Source organism: Nomascus leucogenys, chromosome 22a (assembly GCF_006542625.1).
Source record: "Nomascus leucogenys isolate Asia chromosome 22a, Asia_NLE_v1, whole genome shotgun sequence".
NCBI classification, from domain to species: Eukaryota; Metazoa; Chordata; class Mammalia; order Primates; family Hylobatidae; genus Nomascus; species Nomascus leucogenys.
In genome coordinates, this window is record NC_044402.1 from 42,266,226 (window position 1) to 42,287,473 (window position 21,248).

Genomic DNA, 21,248 nt, shown 5'->3' on the forward strand with positions numbered 1-21,248 from the left:
CAACTTGTGAGGGTAACTGAACTCACAGGGCACACTTTCTCTTTCCCCATTTCTCCACTAAATTTGAGATATTCCTCCATCTCATGAGTTGGGGGCTGTGCAATAGCCATCCTGTTCCTACCAATTCCAGCTAACCTGCTTTCGTATTTGTTCTCAGCAGTTTTTAAGAGAAGCAACACATTGTAGGGGTTACTTAGATGGAAAGACAATTGGTAAGGCAGGCAGGAGGGAAGCCAGTAAGTCCTGCAAGAGCCAAGTAATCACCCCAGGCATTTAGTTTAATACCTGCACACTCTCTCTACCTCTCACACTTTTCTACCTCTCCAAGCACACTGCTTTTTAATCCCTCAACACAAGGCAGCTGGAAGGAGATAGAAGCTCAAAGAAGAGCAATAGTGTCCTTGAGGCCACACAAGGCTCAGTGTGAAAAAATAGGAAGCTAATGGAGATAGGCTCCATTCTGCCTGATCTCCATTTAGCCTGGACATGTTATGGGTGGCTGATAATAGATACTGGGAATGGGGTGGTTATGGTAAGTGTAGGAACATAATCGATCCACATCATTTCGGGTTTTAACTTTCTTTCCTTTTAAATGCTGGGAACTGGCTCATTTTCCCAACTACAGTGAGTAAGGTGGGAGGGGGTTGTTGGAATTTTAGCAAGGCTCCATGCCTAGGGGTGTGGCTGGCAACTGACAGAATGGCTAGGGGCCCTAATTCCAGAATAAAATACTGCATTCAACACTCATCCTTCCCATTCCCTATTCCACCACTTCCTGTGCCAGGTAGCTTGTAGGCAACCAGGAGAAATGAAATCCAGAATGGCTGAAGAAGGGTAAAATGGGCATTTTATTACACACAGTAGCATAAATGGGACAAGAATAAAATCTGGAGCGTCTCTGTACCAATTCTCCAATTAATAGCTGCTCAACCTAAATATCTTTTTCTTAGTCCAGGGTGAGAAATGGGATCTCGTGTAAAGGAAACCTGGGGTCCAGTCCAGTCCTATTGAATGCTATTTAGTCTCAGTAAAGAAATGTCTGAGGGCCAAAGCCATTTGGGAGGTCTCCCTGGGGATAGAGAGGTCATCCTAAATAGGTCCATCAGAAAAGCCAGGAATCTCTCAGGCCCATAAGGCAATAAAGGCCATGAAGGCAAAACCAGCAGCTACACAGCTCCACTTAGCTAGAGGGGCCTCAGGACTAGCTAGCTCCCGTGGAAGAATTTCTAAGAAGGTGACATACAGAAAGGTACCAGCTGCCACACCCTCTAACACAGCCTGGGCTAAGCCCCGCCCTCCTTCAGAGTCCCCTCCAGTCACAGCCATCCCTACGGCTAGGCCCACGGGGGACATGAGAGCTAATAATAGTATGGAGAACACTGCCCATCGTGAGCTGGTACCTAAATGCACTAGCCGCATTCCTACACCAAACACCACAAGCCCCTTATGAGCCAGCACAGCAAGACAGAGCTGCACGGTAGCTGCTACTGTCGGCTGCAGCCCCACAGCTAGCCCTTCAAACACTGAGTGAAAGGAGAGTGACAGCAAGAGGACAAGGGCTCGGAGGGGACTCTTTGAGGGTGAGGGTAAATGTCCATGGCTGTGGAGTTCGAAGATATGAGGCCCACCCCATTCTTCCTCCTGCACTGTTGATCCTCCAGCAGCCCCAGGACAACACTGCAATGCCAGCGACTCCAAAAAGAAGACAAAAAAGAAGCCCAGGGAGATGATGAGCTCTCCATAGGGATACTCCATCTAGAAACAAAAAGAAGGGCTGTGAGATGAAAAGGAAGGGTAGGCAATGCATTGGATGGACGTGGAATTGGGAGATTGAAGAAATGAGAAAATGTGGTAACAGAACACAAAAAAGGGTAGGGGAAATGAAGCCAAGAGTAGACATGGACATGCAACAACAAGAATGCCAGAGTGGGCCGGACACAGTGGCTCACGCCTGCAATCCTAGCACTTTGGGAGACTGAGGTGGGTGGATAACTTGAGGTGAGGAGATTGAGACCAGCCTGGCCAACATGATGAAACCCCGTCTCTACTAAAAATACAAAAACTAGCCAGGTGTGGTGGCACGTGCCTGTAATCCCAGCTACTCAGGAGGCTGAGGCAGGAGAATCACTAGAACTCGGAAGGCAGAGGTTGCAGTGAGCCGAGATTGTGCCACTGTACTCCAGTCTGGGCAACAGAGAGATTTCATCTCAACAAACAAATGAAAAACAACAACAAAAGACTGCCAGAGGGACTAAGGGACAGAATCTCAATAGAGTTAAAAACACAGGCAAATGATGTGAGGTATATCAGAGGATCCAGGGAAAGAATGAAAGAGTAAAACAAGAGCTTTCCCTGGGGTTCTATAAACTCAAAAGGATTGGGTTTGCTCCTCTTTTCCTCTACAATGTCTGAGCTAGGGAGCAGAAGGGATTCTTGGTACTCCTCATGTAGTCCTCTCAAAAGGGTCTGGATATGAAAGGCCTCTCTGGTTCTCCTCACCCTCCAGATAGGGGATGGTGGGAGGTACTTACATGAACTGAATCAGCAACACCAGAAGAATTTCTCTCACTTGCTGATCTGTTCTAAGAAGAAAGCAGCAGAAATTAGATGTGGGACGGAGCAGCACAGCTTCCTGCCCTGTCCCTTCAGCAATTCTGTTTTCCTTAAAGCCTAATCTGATTTGCTTTCACCATCCCACACAAGAGTTGTCATTTTCCCTGTTGTTCCACCCATGTCCTTGGCTCCATCACTTTCCCACTCTCTTCCCTTTGTCCTGTTTAACGTTTTGGCCTCATAGACCTGCGGCTTGAGATCTCTGCTCTCACCTGCACCATGAACTTCTGAATCTGTGATTCAATTTCCTCCAGGGCTTCAGCAGTCATATGCATGAACCCTGCTCCCAGGAAAACACCAGCAGAAATACAGCCCAGGAGTCTGAGGACTCGCCGGTGATGACCTAATAAAAAGCAGAAGTTACAACCCACTTGACACCGAGGAGACAGACAAAGGCGAGTAAAGAGCAGCAGGCAGCACTCAATATCCCAAGGTTGGGGATGGTGAGAGAATCAGAGCAAGGTATCAGGACAGGGTTGAGGTGAGACTCAGGCTATGGAACAAAGATGGGGCAGGGCTATACCTCTGGCTGCATCAATCTGGAACCATTTGAAGCAGATGGGAGTAAGGCCACAGCCCAGAGTGAGAGCCAACAGGGCAAACAGGCAGCCAAGTTTTATTCCTAGTAGTTTCTCCATCTCTGGGGTGTAGGGTAAGCCCAGGAGTCAGAATGACAAGGGAGCTGTAATCTTTGGAGCAGGAGTGGTATCTTAGGTGGTCAACACTGGAGTGTCCACTCTCGTGAGTTTCAGGAGGCTGTTGGTATCTTCTTTCTGTGTTGCTTCTGCTTGTGCAGCATTGCAGAGCTGACAGATCCTGCCCCAGCTTCTAGCCCTCCCCCTGCATGGATGCCCCGCCCCTGGTTCACGCCTTCCTGAGCTTGGAAACCAGAAACTCCAGACTCCCTGCCAGGCACAGCCCAGTGGCGTCTTCTCCTCCTCTTCAATGGCATGACTAATCCAAGAGCTACGGATAGTCTTAGTTCATGTGCTTGGGGTTGGTCTAATCCAAAACAGGAAAGTCGATGGTAGCTGCTTCCCAGCCATTTTGTACTGGGGACAATCTGGTCCTGTCTCACTCAGGACATTTGATCTAAGCCTTCCATACCCTCTCCACCTCATCCCAAGTCTTATAGGTTGCAATGCTGATACTTGAACCATCCGCTTTCAGAGGAGATTTGGGGCCACCTGGAGGTAAAGAGGTGGGGCTGAGAGGTGGTGCTGGTGCTACTCTGTGGGAACTAGTACATGAGGGAACTACCCTTTCCTGTAGCCCCAGAAAAATAGCTCCAGGCATGGAAATGTCTAGTGGTAAGTTGATTTGTTTTTTTCTTTCTCTTTTGATTGGGACCAGTTTTGAGAGGAATGAGTTGAGATTTCTGGTATTACAACATTTATACTGTTAAAACTTCTGACTGTGCCTGTTTCCTGGTAAGAACTGTGGAAAAAAAGACATTTAAGGTTTAAGACAAAGGAAGCTGCTCTAGCCCTGAAACAGCAAGGCTTAGGGGAAAACAGAAATGAACTGAGTAAATGGGAGGATTCTACCTGGATATAGAGGAGTGGGGGTAGAAGATTCAGTTCTGATCACTCTTGATGGAAATGTATGGGGCATTTGCCATACGTACTCTAGGGTAGCTGAGGGACCCTGGGAAAAACAGAAGGGAAGGTGTTAGTAAGAGAGGCCAGGCAGCTGCTGATTCCCCTATTCAGGTGGCCCACATAACAACCCCGAGACCTGTTGAGCCAGTTCTCAAGAGCTCTGGAGGCAGCTTTCCTTGCTACTCCAGATTATCTTCCTAGGGAAGTCCTGGCCTCCGGTAGAAGCAGTATTCTTATAGTGTTACTGGATGATTCTTACAGTGTTACTGGTCCCGCTGCTTGTTCTTGTGGTCCAATAATGAGATGCAGACAGACAGACTGGGAAAGAAGGGAGTTTATCTCTGTAACTGATTACAGGGAGGTCGGAGTAGCACACCAGACCAACTCGAAGTTACAAGCTTTTCTTTAGCTTTTATATACAATTCAAGCTCTATGACTACCTGCGGGAATGTTTCCTAATTAGTCTAAACTAGGGGTCTGCAGATAGAAGTTTCTTTCTTTTTTTTTTTTAGAAACAAAGCAATAAATGATTTTATTTAGAAATAATTTGATTTAGAAATAAAACCATTCTCATTATTGCAGCATTATCATCAGTCACTGATTGCTAATGCTGTTTATGCTTTTTTTTCTCTGGGATGTCTGAACCTGGCAACTTTTATTCCTGTTCTTCTATGTTCTTAGCAAACCCACATCAAGGGTATCTGTTCGCATTTGAAATTCATTGGCATCAGAAAGAGCTAACATGTTGGCAATATCTAGAAAACCATCAACATGAGCATGGGACAGTTCACTCGCTTTGCAGCTGATCCCACCATAGTGAGTGAGTACTTGCAGATAGAAGTTTCTTAATCTTAAGTTGGTCCTGGTATGGGTTGTATGTGCGGGAATGCTTTTATCACTCAGCTAGGTCTGAGGTAGAGAAAGTATAGGTGGGGCTTTAAAGGGCTTGCTTTTTTTGTATTCTGGCTTTCGTACTCAGGCACCAGCTTCCCCCAATTCCTTATCCATTTTTCTTGCTTCTGCTTTAATGTTTAACTTGTACATTCATCATTATAGCAAAGGGCTTATGGAAATCTGGTTTTTCTACTTCTGCTTTAATGATCAGCTTACACATTCATCATTACAGCGAAGAGCTTATGGAGCTCTGAACTGCCACAATAGGAGAGGGCGAGCTTCAGATTTGTGTGGGAAGCCTGGCACCAAAAATCTGAGGAAGCTCTTCATTACAGGATAGGCCAGGATAATTAACTATATCTTTTACATGTTTTTTTTTTTTTTTAAGAGAGGACGTCTTGCTCTGTTACCTATGCTGGAGTGCAGTGGTACAATCAAAGTTCACTGCAGCCTTAACACCTGGGCTCAAATGATCCTGTTGCCTCAGCTTCCTGAGTGGCTGGAAATGCAGACACATGCCACCATGCCCAGCTTCTACACTTCTTAAGAATCACAAAATCCACTTCCATTCTTTAAAAATTTATTATTTATTATTAAAAATCTCAAACACAGACATATGGGGATACCAGCATTCCCCTCCTGGATACCAGGCAGCTTCAGCCCTGGCACGCATGATAGAAGAAAATACTTGTTACACATCCTTGTCAACTCTCAGAGGGATCTTGAGCAGTAGATGGAGGAAGCATAGATGGAGTAAGCACAGGTAAAAGATCTCCCCAGGAGCTGACACGGGCACAACGATACAAATCCCTATGGAAATGAGATGTTCATGTGGGCTGCAGGTTCCTGCCACATCCCACTAATTTTGGTCACATCCCCTATACCTGCCGTGCCGGCGGGCTGTGATCACAGCATGCTGCATATGCCCATCTGGACAGCACAAGTGACAATGCACATGGCGAGGCCGTTTAAGGACAGGCTGAGTGATACGGGGCCAGCGATTAGCCTCCTCTGGAGACCCCCGAGCAAGGATCACCATAGAGAACTTTTCTTCCTTTGGTTTCTTGTTCTAAGATAAGGAACATAGAGACTGTTTAGAAGAAAAAGATACGGGAAAAAAGTTTGTAAAGCCCCTTCTTCCCCATTCCTGCAGTCCTTTTTTTACAATGTATAAATCATATACATGTAGGCCCCAAAGGCTCTAGGCTATTCTACGAATTATCCAACTCCTCCTAACTCTGATTCTTTTTCTTCCTGTTTTTCCAGGATGTTTGCTTCCTGCTGCAATATCCCCAGGTACCTACCCAGCTGAAGGGGATGGGATGGTACGCTTGTGAGAAGCTACAGGCCAGGTTGGTCAACTGGGGACAAGGGAGTTCATGGGGACACTGTGAACACATAAAAAAATGAGGTAAGACAAAAGAGCCATCAACCACAAAACTTAAAAACTGAGAACAATAGAGTCAAAAGGGGCCAAGGAGAAGGGAGGACAGGAGCAGTGGGTAGGAGGAGCCAGGGGAATCATTAGGTAGGAACTGGATAGCAACACAAAGTAGTAGAGAGTGGCTTAGCTTTACCATCTTACTTTTCCCGGCCACGCCTAAGTTCTGATCTGTGTGGTGGGACAGGTAGAAGTAATAATTACCGGGGCAAAGACAAAACCAGGTCGAGGGTCCAAAGGTGACTTCTCTTTTCCCTAAAGTCAAAGGAAATAAAAGAAATAAAGCTGGGCCAGGGGTCTATTTTCATAATTCAATCTCTGCACTCAGTAAACTGAGGACTCCTTTAACATTCAATTCTAATAACGATTAACTATGCCCTTTGAGTTAAGCTGGCTGCATCTTTAATACTCCAAACAAAGAACTTTCTCTTTGCTGCAGGAGAAAGGCAAGAACTTGGCACATAGTACGGTGCTCTCCCTTGTCAGCAACCTCCACTCTCAAAAAAATCCCACTCCAGGACAATTAAATTTATGATTATACACTGGCTCATACTCTCCCCCCGTGACAAGGTTCTTAGCTCAGCAATGCCCTACATTAGGAGTCCGCAAAGTTTCTTTTAAAGGGCCAGAGAGTAGGCAAAATCTATCTCTGTCCCAACTACTCAACTCTGCTGTTTGTAGTGTGAACGCAGTCACAGACAACAGAGGCACAAATAAGCATGGCTTATATAAAAACAGGTGGCAGGTCGGATTTGATCCACAGGCTCTCATTTGCCAACCACTGCTCTGTATCATAATGACTTTATATGCCCAGTTTCCTGAGAGTCACCCTTGTCAATATGTGACAGTCTCTTTAGTTTCCAAGAGAGTAACAGTAATTGGTGACATATGGGTGGGGGAGTGAGGGAAGAAGCCTTACCTTAAGGACCAGATCCCTGGCATCCATGAGAAGGCTGTGCCCAGCTTTTGTTCCATTCTCCACCAGTACCTGTTCACAAAAGGGGAAAATATGCAGAAGACTTAAATTACATGAAAGTATAAATGTCAGTAGCTCTGTAAGAGCAATCATAGAGGGAGAAGGAGTCCTAAAAAGAAATAGGTATTATATAATCAGGATGAAGACCCTCAAAGAGGGATAAAGAAACCCATAAAGGAGAAAAAATGGTGAAGAATAAAGACAATGAGAGAAGCAAAGGCATGAAATCCATGAAGATGCTTTAAGACTTAAGGAGAACAAGGAATTTTAACTCACCAGGAAATGACCTGTCTTACGCCATAAGGTTTGAACTACCTCAGTGCGGTCAGCCTTGCTGGGCAGTTCACTTAAGGAAAAGGCTGACACTACTACATCAAACTGCACCTGAGGACCAAGGCAAGGAACATAACAGACTCAACATCTTTGCATCCCAAAATACAACAAAGTCCTAGCCGCTAAATTTCTTTTATCTTCTAACACTCAGTGCTGGGCTGCAAAGCTCAAGCCACAGTTTTCCATCTGCCACATTCCACATTTAGAATATTCTAAACACTGCCACTTGCCTTGGGTGATACAGGTAGAAACTGTCTGAAAAAGACACCTGGAATATAAGGCTCCCCAGATTCTGAACCACCTGCGGAGAAAAGAAGAGGCATCTGTGAGTGTGTAGGAAGTTAGGTATAAACTGAAGAGACATCCAGATAAGAAACATGGCCCCAAGAATAGGGAAAGTGTATATCAAAAAGGGCAGGGATAAGCCAGGTATGGCGGTGCGTGCCTGTAATCCCAGCTACCCTAGAGGCTGAAGTGGGAGGATAGCTTGAGGCCAGGAGTTTGAGACCCGCTTGGGTAACATATGGAGACCCTACCTCTAATTAAAAAAGAAAAAGAAAAAAAAAAAAAGGGCAGGGAGAATATTAGGCCTCCTGTCCTTTGATTCTTACCCAACCCATCCTCAGTCCAGCAGAAACCTCTAATACCACCCTTTGCTTAATTATAACTTTAAAAGTAAACCAGATTCATCTTAATTTTTACCCTCTTCTCTACTTCCCAGTAAAACACTTTTGCTAGTACCCCTTTGCTTTCTTAACTCCCTCAACTTTGGAAGTGCTCTTGCACTCACCTTTCAGTAGTTTTTCTGCCAAAACCAACATGGCAGCTGATCTGTCCACACACATATATTCACGTAGGCTCTGGCCCCAAATACTGTGAGCAGCCCTAAGATGACAAAATTATTATAAATCACCAATTCCCATGACCAAGAGTCATCTCTACAAGAGACCCATTTACACCCAACCCCACCCCTGGGAAAAGAGAGTGTTATGTTAAAATAGTTGTACAGTTAGTAATAAAATAACTAACAGTGTTATTTTCTTGTTTTATTTACAACTCCTAAAAAAAAAAAAGGTAGACTCAGCTGGGCGCAGTGGCTCGCGCCTGTAATCCCAGCACTTTGGGAGGCCGAGGCGGTGGATCACAAGGTCAGGAGTTAGAGACCAACCTGGCCAATATGGTGAAACCCCATCTCTACTAAAAATACAAAAATTAGCTGGGTGTGGTGGCGGGCACCTGTAGTCCCAGCTATTCGGGAGGGTGAGGAAGGAGAATCGCTTGAACCCGGGAGTGGAGGCTGCAGTGAGCCGAGATTGTGCCACTGCACTCCAGCCTGGGCAACAGAGCGAGACACCATCTCAAAAAAGAAAAAAAAAAGGTAGACTCAAAATACTATGTGTAGGCAAAAAAACTTTGATTGATAATTCCTTTTCTTTTTAATTTTTCTAAACATGCGCCTTTTCTCACTTGACATTTCTTTAAGTTCTGGCCCCAATCCATATACCTTCTTCTGCCTTGCCTAATCTGATGGAAGAAACATTACAGATTCCCAACTTGCCTATTCTCCCTGTGGTTTTCCAGTCTGTTAATTTTGGAATGGTGTAAGTATGGCTTTCTAGAGCTAAAATTGACCAAGACAGGGCTGAAGAAAGTTACTCACCAGGTGACAGAACCAGTACCTGAGCCAAAGTCCATCAAAGTTTGTGGCTGAAATGCTGGATTTCGAGCCCGGATCTGAAGAAATATACAAAATCCCACAGTAGGGTAATTAGATACTTATTTAGGACCTTGAGAAATATGAATTAGGAGGCTATCACAGAGGATGTGAGATGTGAATGCCTTTTGAGATTCGATATAAATACCTTATGGGATAAGAATCTCCTAAAATAGTGATTCTAAACCTTTCTTGGGTCACAGAAAGCTTTCACAGGATAAAGAGAATGTCTTTATTTTGTATTTTTTTAAGAGATGAGGTCTCACTCTGTCACCAGGCTGGAGTACAGTGGAGATCACAGCTCACTGCAGCCTCAAACTGGCTCAAGCAATCCTCCTGCCTCAGCCTCCCAAACTGTTGGGACTGCAGGCAGGAGCCCACTGTGTCCAGTGGAGATCCTCTTAAAAAAAAAAAAAAATGCATATGCAATGTCCCAAGAATCCCCATCCTAGAAAACTACTTTATGAATAGGGAACTGATGGTCAAAAAGTTCAGGTTGAAGTTAAGGGACTTTCACCTCATGGAATGCTCTGGAGACTGCTGCAAAGCCACCATCCAGTCTTGCTGCCATATACACCAGGCTCAGTCCCTCAGTGTAGCTGCCATTAAAATTAGAGAGTCGTACATACTAGTAAATAACCTTAATCCCATAGTTACCTTCTAGATTTAGAAAATGACATCTTGGAAAGGGCTCTTCCAGCTCAGGCCTTTCACTCCCCAATACAAAAGGGTCCCGGGGAGACTTACAAACACTAAATTTTCAAACTTCAGTGCTTGAAACTTCGTACTTTAGCTTTTGCAAATACTAAATTGATCCTTTTAAGGTCAGGTGATGTAAAAGAAAATACTAAATTGATTGTGTAATTGTACTCCCCCAACTCTCTTTCTAAAGTCTGCCTTTTCTTTCTTGTGCACCTCTTCTAGGCCCCCTTACCTCAGTTCTTGCCAATGGTAGGTAGTTTTACGTAGTGCATGTAGCACTGCTCCACGAACTTTCTCCTCGGTCTGAGATAAGTCTATGGTGAGAACAAGGACTGGAAGTCAGGACCTAGGGAGAACAGGGCTCAGATCCAATATCTGAATATACTGCCCACCCAGTCCTCCCCGACTCCACCTAAGAAAAGCCTTAAAGCTCAAGAGAGATGACAAACCTACAGAAAAGTTTCAGGCAAGAATTAACAGTAACAACTACCACTAACAGATTGTATCAGGTAGCATTTTGCTTATAAGAATGGTTTATTCAGCTTAACCAATCCCGTCCCACAGGTTTGTTTTACATTAAAGGAAAGTGTGATAAAAATTTAAAGGGTAAGCTGGGTGCGGTGGCTCAAGCCTGTAAGTCCAGCACTTTGGGAGGCTGAGGCAGGAGGATCACGAGGTCAGGAGTTCGAGAACAGCCTGACCAACATGGTGAAAACCTCTCTCTACGAAAAATACAAAAATTAGCCGGGCATGGTGGCGTGCACCTGTATTCCCAGCTACTTGGGAAGCTGAGGCAGGAGAATCACTTGAAACCGGGAGGCAGAGGTTGTGGTGAGCTGAGATCGTGCCACTGCACTATAGCCTAGGCAACAGAGCAAGACTCTGCCTCAAAAAAAAACAAAACTTTTTTTTTAAAGGGTAGGCCAAGGACATTATTTTTTTGGATTTCTTCACTTCTCCAAAATTTAAGGTTTTGATGATCTCCACTATTCCTATGGAGAGGAAAGAAATCTGAAAATCTAGGTCTCATGACTGTTCAGTTCAGTACTAATTAGCAAGTATCTACTGATCACCTACTGTGAGCCAGGTACTGTGAGGTGTGTAGGGAATGCAGGATGAATAAATGGTAGTGTCAAGGAGCTCACAATCATGAAACTAACTTGATGAATTATATTTACCCTCTTATCCCAAAAGAGGGTTTCAGTACCGGGCAGGGACCATCCAGGGACTTTATTTTACCTGAATAAAAACTTAGAAGGTCCTAATCCAGTGGACTTGCAGGAAAAAAAAAAAAAATCTAGATTTTAACAGTATATTGGTGGCCAGGCGCGGTGGTTCATGCCTGTAATCCTAGCACTTTGGGAGGCCAAGGTGGGGGGATCACCTGAGGTCAGAAGTTCGAGACCAGCCTGGCCACCATGATGAAACCCCATCTCTACTAAAAATACAAGTTAGCCGGGTGTGGTGGTGCACGCTTGTAATCCCAGCTACTGAAGAGGCTGAGGCAGGAAAATCACTTAAACCCGGAAGGCGGAGGTTGCAGTGAGCCGAGATCGAGCCATTACACTTCAGCCTGGGTGACAGAGCAAGACTCTGTCTCAAAGCAAAAACGAAAAAACAAAACAAACAAACAAAAAACAGTATACTGGGACATTCTGACCCTTACCTAAGCAATCTCTAAAATAATCTACCTTCTTTTAGTAAGGCATCATTGTAACAACTGCTGCTCTGGTTAGAAAGTCAAATAAGAGACTTCAGTATCTGAGAGACTGTAAAATTATTTCTTACTCTTCATTTCTAACCGATATTTCAATCTCGCCTACTTTTTAATTATTCTTAAGTCCTACCTGGGTTTTCCAGGAATTTTTTCTCAAGATGCCTAGCCCGTCTTTGCAACTCCTCTGGCTCTACAGGCAAATGTCTGCTCCAGAGATAACTGGTCAGTGTTTGCACCTGATTCTCCATAGTGGGCCCAGCGCTCTCTATGGGTCAAAGATGAAAAGCGGAATCACTTGCATGCAGGTCCAGTCCCGTTTCTTCTCGCTTTCCCGCCGTTACTCACCAAGTAGCAGTAACTGGGCACCGTTAGCCAGTGCCTGTGGCAGCCGCACGTGCGGCAGCTTTAGGATGCCAGGGTGCTGGCGATGAGGTCTCTTCTGCAGGAAACCGGACTTGTTATCTACCTGGGTCACTCCAGGTACTAGGGCGGCGAGCGCCTGCAGGCAGAGAAAGGTAGGTTGATTTCCTGGCAGAAAGGAAAGTTGCTGGCGCTTGCTAGGACGGGGGCTGCCAGGAGCGCTCCTCCTCTGCGCAGAGATGTCTCTGCAGATCCAGAGTCTCTCCGACAGCAGGGAATGTAGGCACTCACCCGGGCTTGGGGAGCTACTCCAAGGCCGGGGCACCACCTTCCTAATGTCAGTAGACACTTCAGTGCCGCCGCCATGGCTCCGGAGGCGAACCGGAAACGGAAATATAGGTGCCTGTGACCCTCGGTCCCAAAGCCGCAAGGAGCAGCCTTTGCAGAACTTCTCCCGACAGTTTCAGCCAACCAGAAGAGCGAGTGTTTGCCAGCAGCCAATAAGCAATGGTTATATAAATAATCCTTGAGGCGGAAATCGTGTTTGGGCCGACTTGAAGGCTGCGTTGGGCCTGGTCACCGGCGCCAGAAATCAAGAGGGTGGGGCGGGGCGGGGCGGGACGGGGGCGGGTTGGAGTCGGGTGTGAGCGCGCCAGCAAAGACGGTTTCTGGGAGTACTGACTTCCTGTGTTCTTTGCAATCCTCCGCGGAGAACTCTGAGTCTTGGGTTGTTTCCCTGTGTGAAAAAGGGAGACTGCAGTAATGGAAAGAAGAGAAAAATCAGATTTAAGCGACTGAAGATAACAGAAATTAATAGTTAAATAATTATTAAATAGTTAATAGTTTGATAAATATTAAACCTAGTTAATAGGTTTATTTATTTTTTTTTACATTTGTTAATTTCTCTTCAAATGAGAGCAGTCTTCTTAGTAAGCTAACATAACGCTTGCTGAGAACACCTATGTGCTAGGTACTTCAGGGAAAAGGACTGATCCCCACTTCACAGAAAACATGGTTCTGATGGCGACCCTCCTGTGTCTGCTGCTACATCAGACTGTTTCCCCCAGGCCCAGGACTTATACAGAAGCCGTCTGATTACCTAAGGTGCAGAATCTCAGGTGGGTCCAGCCACTATTGTGACGTGATAATGTAGCATAGGGGAATGGTCTCCAGAGTCTGCAAGCTCATCAACACCTTCATTCACCAGAGCATCAGAAGGATAAATGACATATGCAAGGCCATGTCTATTTTCGGAACCTGACAGTGGACAACTGCTACCTCTCAGTCTCCGAACACTTGAGCTCACCCAGTGTGTGATTTCTGTGGGCTCCTGGCCCCCTAATTTCCGTTACAGGTTTAGGGTGTTCTCCCAGCACATCCACTTGACCTGTGTGTGGAACCAGCCAGTTCATCTGGAGGGCTAGACTCCTGGGTCATCAGGCCCTGCCGCAGGTGGTCCAGGGATCTCAGGCCCCAGCGCCCTAATTGGACTGTCCTTCTGTGGTCGTCTCCCTTATTCAACTTCTTCCCCAAATCTGCATCCCTCACCGACCACAGCCTGCCACCTCTCTCAGGGCTCCTCATCTAGGGGTGAGGAGACATGGGTGGACAAGGGGAGAAGGGCCGCTCTGCCTCTTCCATGCGGAACCGCCCTTCCTGTAGATGAATGCATGGCCCACTGACACATCCTAGGTTAACACTTGCCTCTTTTCCAGCTTTTCCTCAGTCCTCCTTTTACCTGGGAATCTTTCCTGGGTGCCCAAAAGGGTCACCACAGTGACCTCTACCCCTCCAGTGAGAATGCTCACATTCATAGCCGTGATCCTGTGTATGCCCTGGGCTGAGGATTCTGCCCTAGAGCTATCTGAGGAGTGGAACCATTAAATTGATACCTGTTGATGATATCTCTCCAGACTATTAACAAGTCCACAACCCGGGCAGTCTCAAAGGTTCTTACTCCTGAAGTCATCCCTCATTTTTTGTGCTAATATTGCCCAAATGCCAGGATGCTGGCGATGGGGCCTCTTCTTGCCCAAATGCAAAGATAATTCTGAAGATTGGGCCATACTAGATGTGTGTGTTGGAAGATCTGCCAAGTTTCTACTGTCAGCTAGTCAGAGCTCTTGAGTAAATCCCTCAGCTTCTTGTCCTCAGAATTCTATTCATATAGCTGAGATCATGTCATGGCTCCAAAAGCCACCATCCAAATTATGGGCATTTGCTGCCCATAAAGCTTTGTGAAATGATTCCTTGTAGGAAATTTATCCAAGGGAATCACTAGATCTCACGTACCTTCATAGTAGTTCAACTCCAACGTGTAAGCCATCGCGCCTATGTAGGGGCTTCACACGATGTTTGTGCTCCACACAATGTTTGCACTCCAGGATAAGAGAAGGAGAGAAGGGGGAAAGGGATGCAACTTTCATCTCACTGGGAGTGAATGAATGGCCTCTTCAAACATGACCTGTCTGGGATTCTGAGTCATTCTAGTTCCCCTGCAGCAGTAGGAGCCATCTTGACTTTATCTCTGAATCTCAGTGTCTGTCTTATTCTGTGCTTGGGTTTTAGTAGGTTATCAGTGTTTGCAGAAGTGACTTTGCCTGATTTGCTGTGGGCTGTGAAGCTCAGTGTCCATCCTTTTCCCTCCGTAGGCCACTGGGAGGACAGATGATGCTCAAGTTTCCCTTTTTCCTCTTGGTCTTATGTCACTTACTGCTTTCTTTTCTTCTTTTTCTAGCCTATTCTTTTCTTTTCTTTTTAAGACAGGTGACATTCTGTCACCCAGGCTGGAGTGCAGTGGTGAGAACATGGCTCACTGCAGCCACACATCCTAGGTTCAAGCGATTCTCCTATGTCACCCTCCTGGATAGGTGGGACGACAGGTGTATGCCACTGTGCCTGGCTAATTTTTTATTTTTTTCTAGAGATGGGGTCTTTCCATGTTGCCCAGGCTGGTCTTGACCTCCTGAGCTCAAGCGATCCTCTGGCCTTGGCCTCCCAAAATGTTGGGATTACAGGCATATAAGCCTCTGCGCCTGCCTTATTCTATTGTTTCCTTTCTCTCCCACCCTCCCACTTCTTTTCTTCCTCCCTTCTTTTATTCCTTCCTTTTTTTTCACAATACAAGATATCTTCTAATGTAAATATTTGATTCTTTATGACTGATTAAAAAAAGACTGGGGTGCAAATCAGAATCAATCACATTTTTTTCTTACTCCTTGGGGGCTCATTTGACTCTGGAGTGGGAAAGAGGCGGACCCCAGGTGAAGCCTCAGTCTCTTGGCCTAAGGCAGGAGAGGCATGAGTCAGATCAACATGATGATTCATCTGAGTCTCAACCATGAAGAAACTCACGGATTGTACAGGGTTTTCTGGTGTAGTCGGCTTCCTTGTGTTGCGACTTGGCTGATTAACTCATATTCAAGGCCAGAACTACTGCTGCTATTGAGACTAATCCAATTACAAAGTATTCTGCTCCGGGGCAGGGATCTTCCAATTGGATTTGATCTCCTTTGGCAAAAATCTATGTTGAGGAAAGCAAGGAGGTTCTGGAGGGATTATAGATTTTTAAAACTCTAGCTGGGGCAGACCCAGCATGGCTTCCTACAGATATAGGATGGGGGATCACCACAGAGAAGTGTTAGTCTTGGCATGGGATGGCATGAAAGGATCGCTGATATCCTCAGAAGATGAATCTCGGTCACATAGGAGCTTCTTTAGATGTGCAGTGTGGACTCTTAACACATGGATAAAGTCTTAGAGGAAAATCCAAGGATTGGACACCCACTGGGAGTCTTGTATATCTCTCCTGAGGGACTGAGACCCTGAAATAGGGACCCAAATGGCCAGGGCAGTGAGAGAATGTAGAAGTCTTTCTATTCTCTGTTCATGTTTCTCAAGAAAATCTAAAAATTATCCCATTAAAATGCTCTGGGTTGGGGGCCTCCATTATGTAACAACTAGGTCAATGCTTTCCAGTTCAGACTCGGGAGAGGAATCCCAAGAAGGAAACTCTGGATTATCATCTACTTCTCCAAGCCTTTTAGAAATACCATTTCTAATGTCCTGACCTGCAACAGGGACCAATTCAAGACAGAACTTTCCAGAAGGATCTGTTTGTGTTTTTGAGAATCACTGGGAATGGCCAGCACAGCCACCTAGCCTAGGAGACTTGCTATTATACAGAAAATGAAGAAAAAATGTGAGAAGAAAGGGATGAAGAAAGAGAAGATAAAGAGGAAAGAAAGATATATAATGGGAAAAGGCATTTATCCATGATAGGGAGTTTATTTTTCATTCTTGAGTTGGTGGAATTCTTTACTGACCGTGTTAGATGTGCCACGCTCTGTGTTAAGGGCTAAAGCTAGGAGAGGAGGAGACTGTGTTATGGGAAGTGGTATTTTTTTTCTTGTTCAAATCTTGTTCCAAATTTCTACTTTGAATTTGGTGGAGATGTTTCTATTCAAGCTCTGATAGTACTATGGGCATCAGACATCTATGAAATCTTCTACAAGCCAGTTCAACTTCCTCTCCCTCCTCCTCCTCCTCCTCTTTCTTCTTCCTCTTCTTCTTCTTTTTTAAGACAGAGTTTCACTCTTGTTGCCCAGGCTATAGTGCAATGGCACGATCTCGGCTCACTGCAACCTCTGCCTTCTGGGTTCAAGCGATTCTCCTGCCTCAGCCTCCCGAGTAGCTGGGTTTACAGGCGTGCGCCACTATACCCAGCTATTTTTTTTTTTTTTTTTATTTTTAGTAGAGATGGGGTTTTTCTGTGTTGGCCAGGCTGGTCTCGAACTCCTGACCTCAGGCGATTCACCTGCCTCGGCCTCCTAAAGTGCTAGGATTACAGGTGTGAGCCACCATGCCTGGCCTCTTTCTTCTTTTTAATCCTACTCCAGCATGCCAAAGAGCCATGTTATATAAAGGGGGGGCCTAAAACCCAAAACAAATAGAGCAAGGGAGGGCCATTTCAAGGAGGAACCCAGCTTTTTTGTTTTTAGCAACACCCCTGTTTCTCTCTTCATACAAACATTCTCCATCTCATCACACCTCTATGCTGGAAACTTGAGTCTTTGGATTTCTTGCTGTTCAAAATTCTGCAGTGGATTAAAGCAGTCTGTTCAGTTCCTCCTGAAGTGATTCCACTGCTCCATGTACATTGGATTTATCTTCTCTAGATTTTAGTCTTGACCTGATTAATGCCTTCATTCCATGTCAACTAACATAAACCTAAAAAACCACACAGATCTTTATGTAAAATCTCTAAAAGAATGAATATCTACTTTGCCCTCCTTCCACAGGGAACCCAGCCCACGTGGGCCCTGGGGCCACAGAATGCTGGCAATTGCTGCTCAAGGACCAGCATGAGGGGGCCAGGGCCAGGGTGCTGCTTTTGGGAATGCTGTACACTTCAGCCATTGTGGCTTTTGTGTTGTACAAGTGTTGCAGATGCAGAGATGGCCAGGGGTGGGGGTTCCCTGAGTCTGCATCTCTCATGGGGGCGCCATAGTACTGAGAGAAAGATACAGTTTCCGCTGTCTGTAAAATGAAGATAATAGTTGATTGACCTCCAACATTATAGAGTAATTTTAAGGATTCAGGGAGGTAAGGCTGAATGTGAAAGGCATGTGGTAAACTGTAAATGAATAATGACCATCACATTTAATTTTCCTACAATCTAATGAAGAGTAGCCACTTGCTTGAGGTCACCCAGAGCAGCAACTGGTGGAGCTGGACACCCAGCTAGTGTTCATACTACTGAAGTGGGGCCAACTGTGGCACAAGGGGTTGATTGCTGCAACCATAGTGTTTCTAGAGTTCAAGACATCAAGTGGTCTCATGTTCTCCTAGGGAGGGAGGCCCTTAAATATGAGTTGACGGTACATTTTGGAAAGTAAACTTTCCAGGACAGTATCTTCAGCCCTGACCCTATTATTTATTTGCATTAGAAAATAGAACCGATTGAACCAATTTTGATGTATGCAACTAGAAGAGGGGCCGGGCGCGGTGGCTCACGCTTGTAATCCCAGCACTTTGGGAGGACGAGACGGGCGGATCACGAGGTCAGGAGATCGAGACTATCCTGGCTAACACGGTGAAACCCCGTCTCTACTAAAAATACAAAAAATTAGCCGGGCGTGGTGGCGGGCGCCTGTAGTCCCAGCTACTTGGAGAGGCTGAGGCAGGAGAATGGCGTGAACCCAGGAGGCGGAGCTTGCAGTGAGCCAAGATTGCGCCACTGCACTCCAGCCTGGGTGACAGAGCGAGACTCTGTCTCAAAAAAAAAAAAAAAAAAAGAAACTAGAAGAGACAGCTAATAATGATCCCAGGTAGACATGACAGGCTAGGATGAGTGACTGGATTTAATAATGAAATTTAACAAGGATAGTTTAGTAAATTCTATCCTTTGGCCTGAGTACAGTCTGGAAGAAGACATTTCTTAGCAGCAGCACTTATGAGAGAGACTTAGGCATACCCGTTGACTAATAAGTTTATGGTGTGATGTGACAACCTACTTCCCAAATCAATGGTAGGAACAAGGTGTTGTGCTTTATCTACTGATCAGAACATTCCTGGAGAATTTTCTTCTCCCAGAACTGCCTTAAGAGCACTACATGTTCAGTAAAGCAACCAGAGAAAACTATGCAAAATTAGCCCTGACTGAAAAGATCGAAGATATTAAACCAGAAAAAACTCAGGAAAGGGAGCAGGGTATGCCTGTTGTCTTCAAATTCCTGAGGAACTATCACATTGAAGAGCCATTATTTTGGAAGGCTCTAATCAGCGCTATGGAAAGAAGATACATGAAGGACAAATTCTGGCTTTGTATATGAACTGTCTAACAACCAGAGCTCAATCAAACGCGAGAGAGCTGCTCATTCCTGGAGGTGTTTCAGCAGACCGAATGACCATGTGTGGGACACGTTGACATGTTGCTTCATGTGCTGGGTGAGGAACTAGACTAGAAGTAATTGTGATTCTCTGAGGTAAAAACCCAATAGCTTTCTCTACCTTAAATGACACCCCTCTCCTTACTGGCTTTGGACACTGAGGTGATGGAGCAGAACACTTTTGCTGCAGTATTGCCCTTTTCTTCTTCCTCAACAGGGGAAAGATGAAGCTGCGGTTCTCCAAGAGGAGTCAGGCAAGAAGCAACCATTGCAGTTGGAGCAACAGCTGATCCAGACAGAGCAGCACCTGGACAATCTGGTGGCCCAAATGGACCCCCTTTTTGAGTGTGTGACTACTCTGGCTGGAGCCCAGTAGGAGCTTCTGAACATGCAGCTATGAACCGTGAAGCTGCTACAAGATAGCAAGCCAGATAAGGGTATGGTGGCTTCAGAACCACAGGCCAGCATACCTTTTCCTGAGGACTTATGTATAAAGGAAGATGAGGAGGAGGCTGCTGATGGTCAGACCTGGGAGGAGCCCATAAACTGGAGCACAGAGACATGGAAACTAGCTACTTCCTGGCAGGTGGAGCAGGTGCTAAGGAGAAGATGCAGCAAGGCTGTGGAAAAGGGCTCCAGTCAGCCCCAGCTGGGAAGGAGGGACAACAGCTGAGGGTTTAGTAAAACAGAGTCTGTTCTTTTTTATTTTTTTTTAACTTCTGTTAATAGGGTACAAAGTTCAACAAAGTTTGTTCTTGATTAAAAAAAAGAATGAATATCCAATGTATAAACAACTGCAACTTAGGTTTCCAAAATCTTGCATTCATTCACATTTGTGCTTCTTTCTACACAGCTGTTGTTTACATTCCTAGTGCTTGTATTTCACTATGTAAAATGGGAATTTAATCTTTATAAATGAGGCATTTATGCACTGTGCACTGTACTCCTGAAACTGTGTTAGTCACAGGGTATGTTAAGATACATGAAACGTAGTCTTGGTCCTTAAGTAGCTTGTGGAGAAGCAGAGAAACTAAATATGTGATAGAAGCAATAACCCTTATATGAACATTGCTTTTCAGGAGCACAGAGATGGAGGAATTTACTTTGCCCATTGGGTCTAGGAAGGTTTCTACAAGGAGGCTTCACCTGAGCAGGGTCATGAAGGTGAGCAAGGGTTTGCTGCGACATTTGGGAAGGGATGGATAGTGCATGCAAAAAGATTGGCATTGGAAAATGCACAGAGATGGGGAAGTGTATCGAAGGTAAGGAAGGTGTGAGTGGTTAGAGGTGTTAAATCACTGGGTCAAGTTCTAGGTGAGAAACATTGGAATTAGACCCTTGAACTGTATGTAATCTTACAACAAAATTAATTCACATATTTTTCACTATCTTTTTACGTTCTCGTCACCTGAAAATGCAATGTTATTGTTAATGCCCGTATATGAATATGGACACAAATATTGACCTGAACAGGACTGAAGGTAGAGCTAATAGGACTTAGCCATCTCATTCTGTGGAATTCCTTAATTCCTTAAATTATTAAGCAAGTTTTAATTTATTCATTTATTTATTTGTTTATTCATTCATTTATTTATTAGAGACAGGGTCTCAGCCTGTTGCCCAGGCTGGAGTACAGTGGCACAAGCATAGCTCACTGCAGCCTCAACCTCCTGGGCACAAGTGATCCTCCTGCCTCAGCCTCCTGAGTAGCTGGGACTATAGGAACATGCCTCCATGCCAGGATAATTTTTTAATTTTTTTGTAAAGATGGGGTCTTGCTTTGTTGCCAGGTGTGTCTCAAACTCCTGGCCTTTAGTGATCCTCCTGGCTTAGTTTCCCAAATGCTGGGATTACAGGCGTGAGCCACCATGCCTGGCTGCAAGTTTGAAAATATATGTTGTGTGGGATGCAGCTTTATAGGTGATGAGGATGTAAACAGGACTGAGGCGTAGTGTAGTCCCTCTGTGATGCATATAGTCTCAATGGGTAGAACGAGCTGTACTCAAG

At 45.2% G+C, this 21,248-nt stretch overlaps 2 protein-coding genes and 1 pseudogene across 3 annotated transcripts; 1 reads left to right on the forward strand and 2 right to left on the reverse strand.

Annotated features, from left to right (window-relative positions):
- Window positions 1–831: 831 nt before the first annotated feature.
- SLC39A2 (solute carrier family 39 member 2) lies at window positions 832–4,034 on the reverse strand. 2 transcript variants are annotated; one of them, XM_003260564.3, is made up of 4 exons: window positions 3,137–4,034; window positions 2,826–2,956; window positions 2,532–2,582; window positions 832–1,755 (listed from the first exon to the last, which is right to left on the reverse strand). In XM_003260564.3, the coding sequence occupies exons 1-4, from the start codon at window positions 3,249–3,251 to the stop codon at window positions 1,123–1,125; spliced, it is 930 nt and encodes a 309-aa protein (XP_003260612.2). In that variant the 5' UTR covers window positions 3,252–4,034; the 3' UTR covers window positions 832–1,122. The 2 variants fall into 2 exon arrangements, with proteins under 2 accessions (XP_003260612.2, XP_030658367.1); XM_030802507.1 differs by lacking the exon at window positions 832–1,755 and having other exon boundaries at window positions 2,532–2,577.
- Window positions 4,035–5,671: 1,637 nt separating this feature from the next.
- On the reverse strand, window positions 5,672–12,741 carry METTL17 (methyltransferase like 17). Its single transcript, XM_003260941.2, has 14 exons — window positions 12,643–12,741; window positions 12,337–12,490; window positions 12,122–12,256; window positions 10,507–10,588; window positions 10,090–10,171; window positions 9,519–9,592; window positions 8,649–8,743; window positions 8,089–8,159; window positions 7,802–7,909; window positions 7,469–7,537; window positions 6,754–6,804; window positions 6,413–6,496; window positions 5,993–6,177; window positions 5,672–5,918 (listed from the first exon to the last, which is right to left on the reverse strand). Exons 1-14 carry the CDS (start codon window positions 12,715–12,717, stop codon window positions 5,813–5,815), a joined length of 1,371 nt encoding a protein of 456 aa, XP_003260989.1. The 5' UTR covers window positions 12,718–12,741; the 3' UTR covers window positions 5,672–5,812.
- Window positions 12,742–15,691: 2,950 nt separating this feature from the next.
- LOC100592188 lies at window positions 15,692–19,957 on the forward strand (annotated as a pseudogene).
- The last annotated feature ends 1,291 nt before the right edge of the window (window positions 19,958–21,248 follow it).

Coding starts and splice junctions, on each gene's coding strand:
- SLC39A2 (XM_003260564.3), bottom strand. CDS start 3,251: ATGGAGAAACTACTAGGAATAAAACTTGGCTGCCTGTTTGCCCTGTTG. Junction 2,583..2,825: donor TTCAGAAGTTCATGGTGCAG/GTGAGAGCAGAG, acceptor CTTTCTTCTTAG/AACAGATCAGCAAGTGAGAG. Junction 1,756..2,531: donor GTGTTGCTGATTCAGTTCAT/GTAAGTACCTCC, acceptor TTTTGTTTCTAG/ATGGAGTATCCCTATGGAGA.
- METTL17 (XM_003260941.2), bottom strand. CDS start 12,717: ATGGCGGCGGCACTGAAGTGTCTACTGACATTAGGAAGGTGGTGCCCC. Junction 8,160..8,648: donor GGCAGAAAAACTACTGAAAG/GTGAGTGCAAGA, acceptor TTTTCTCCGCAG/GTGGTTCAGAATCTGGGGAG. Junction 6,805..7,468: donor CCAGGGATCTGGTCCTTAAG/GTAAGGCTTCTT, acceptor CTTTGACTTTAG/GGAAAAGAGAAGTCACCTTT.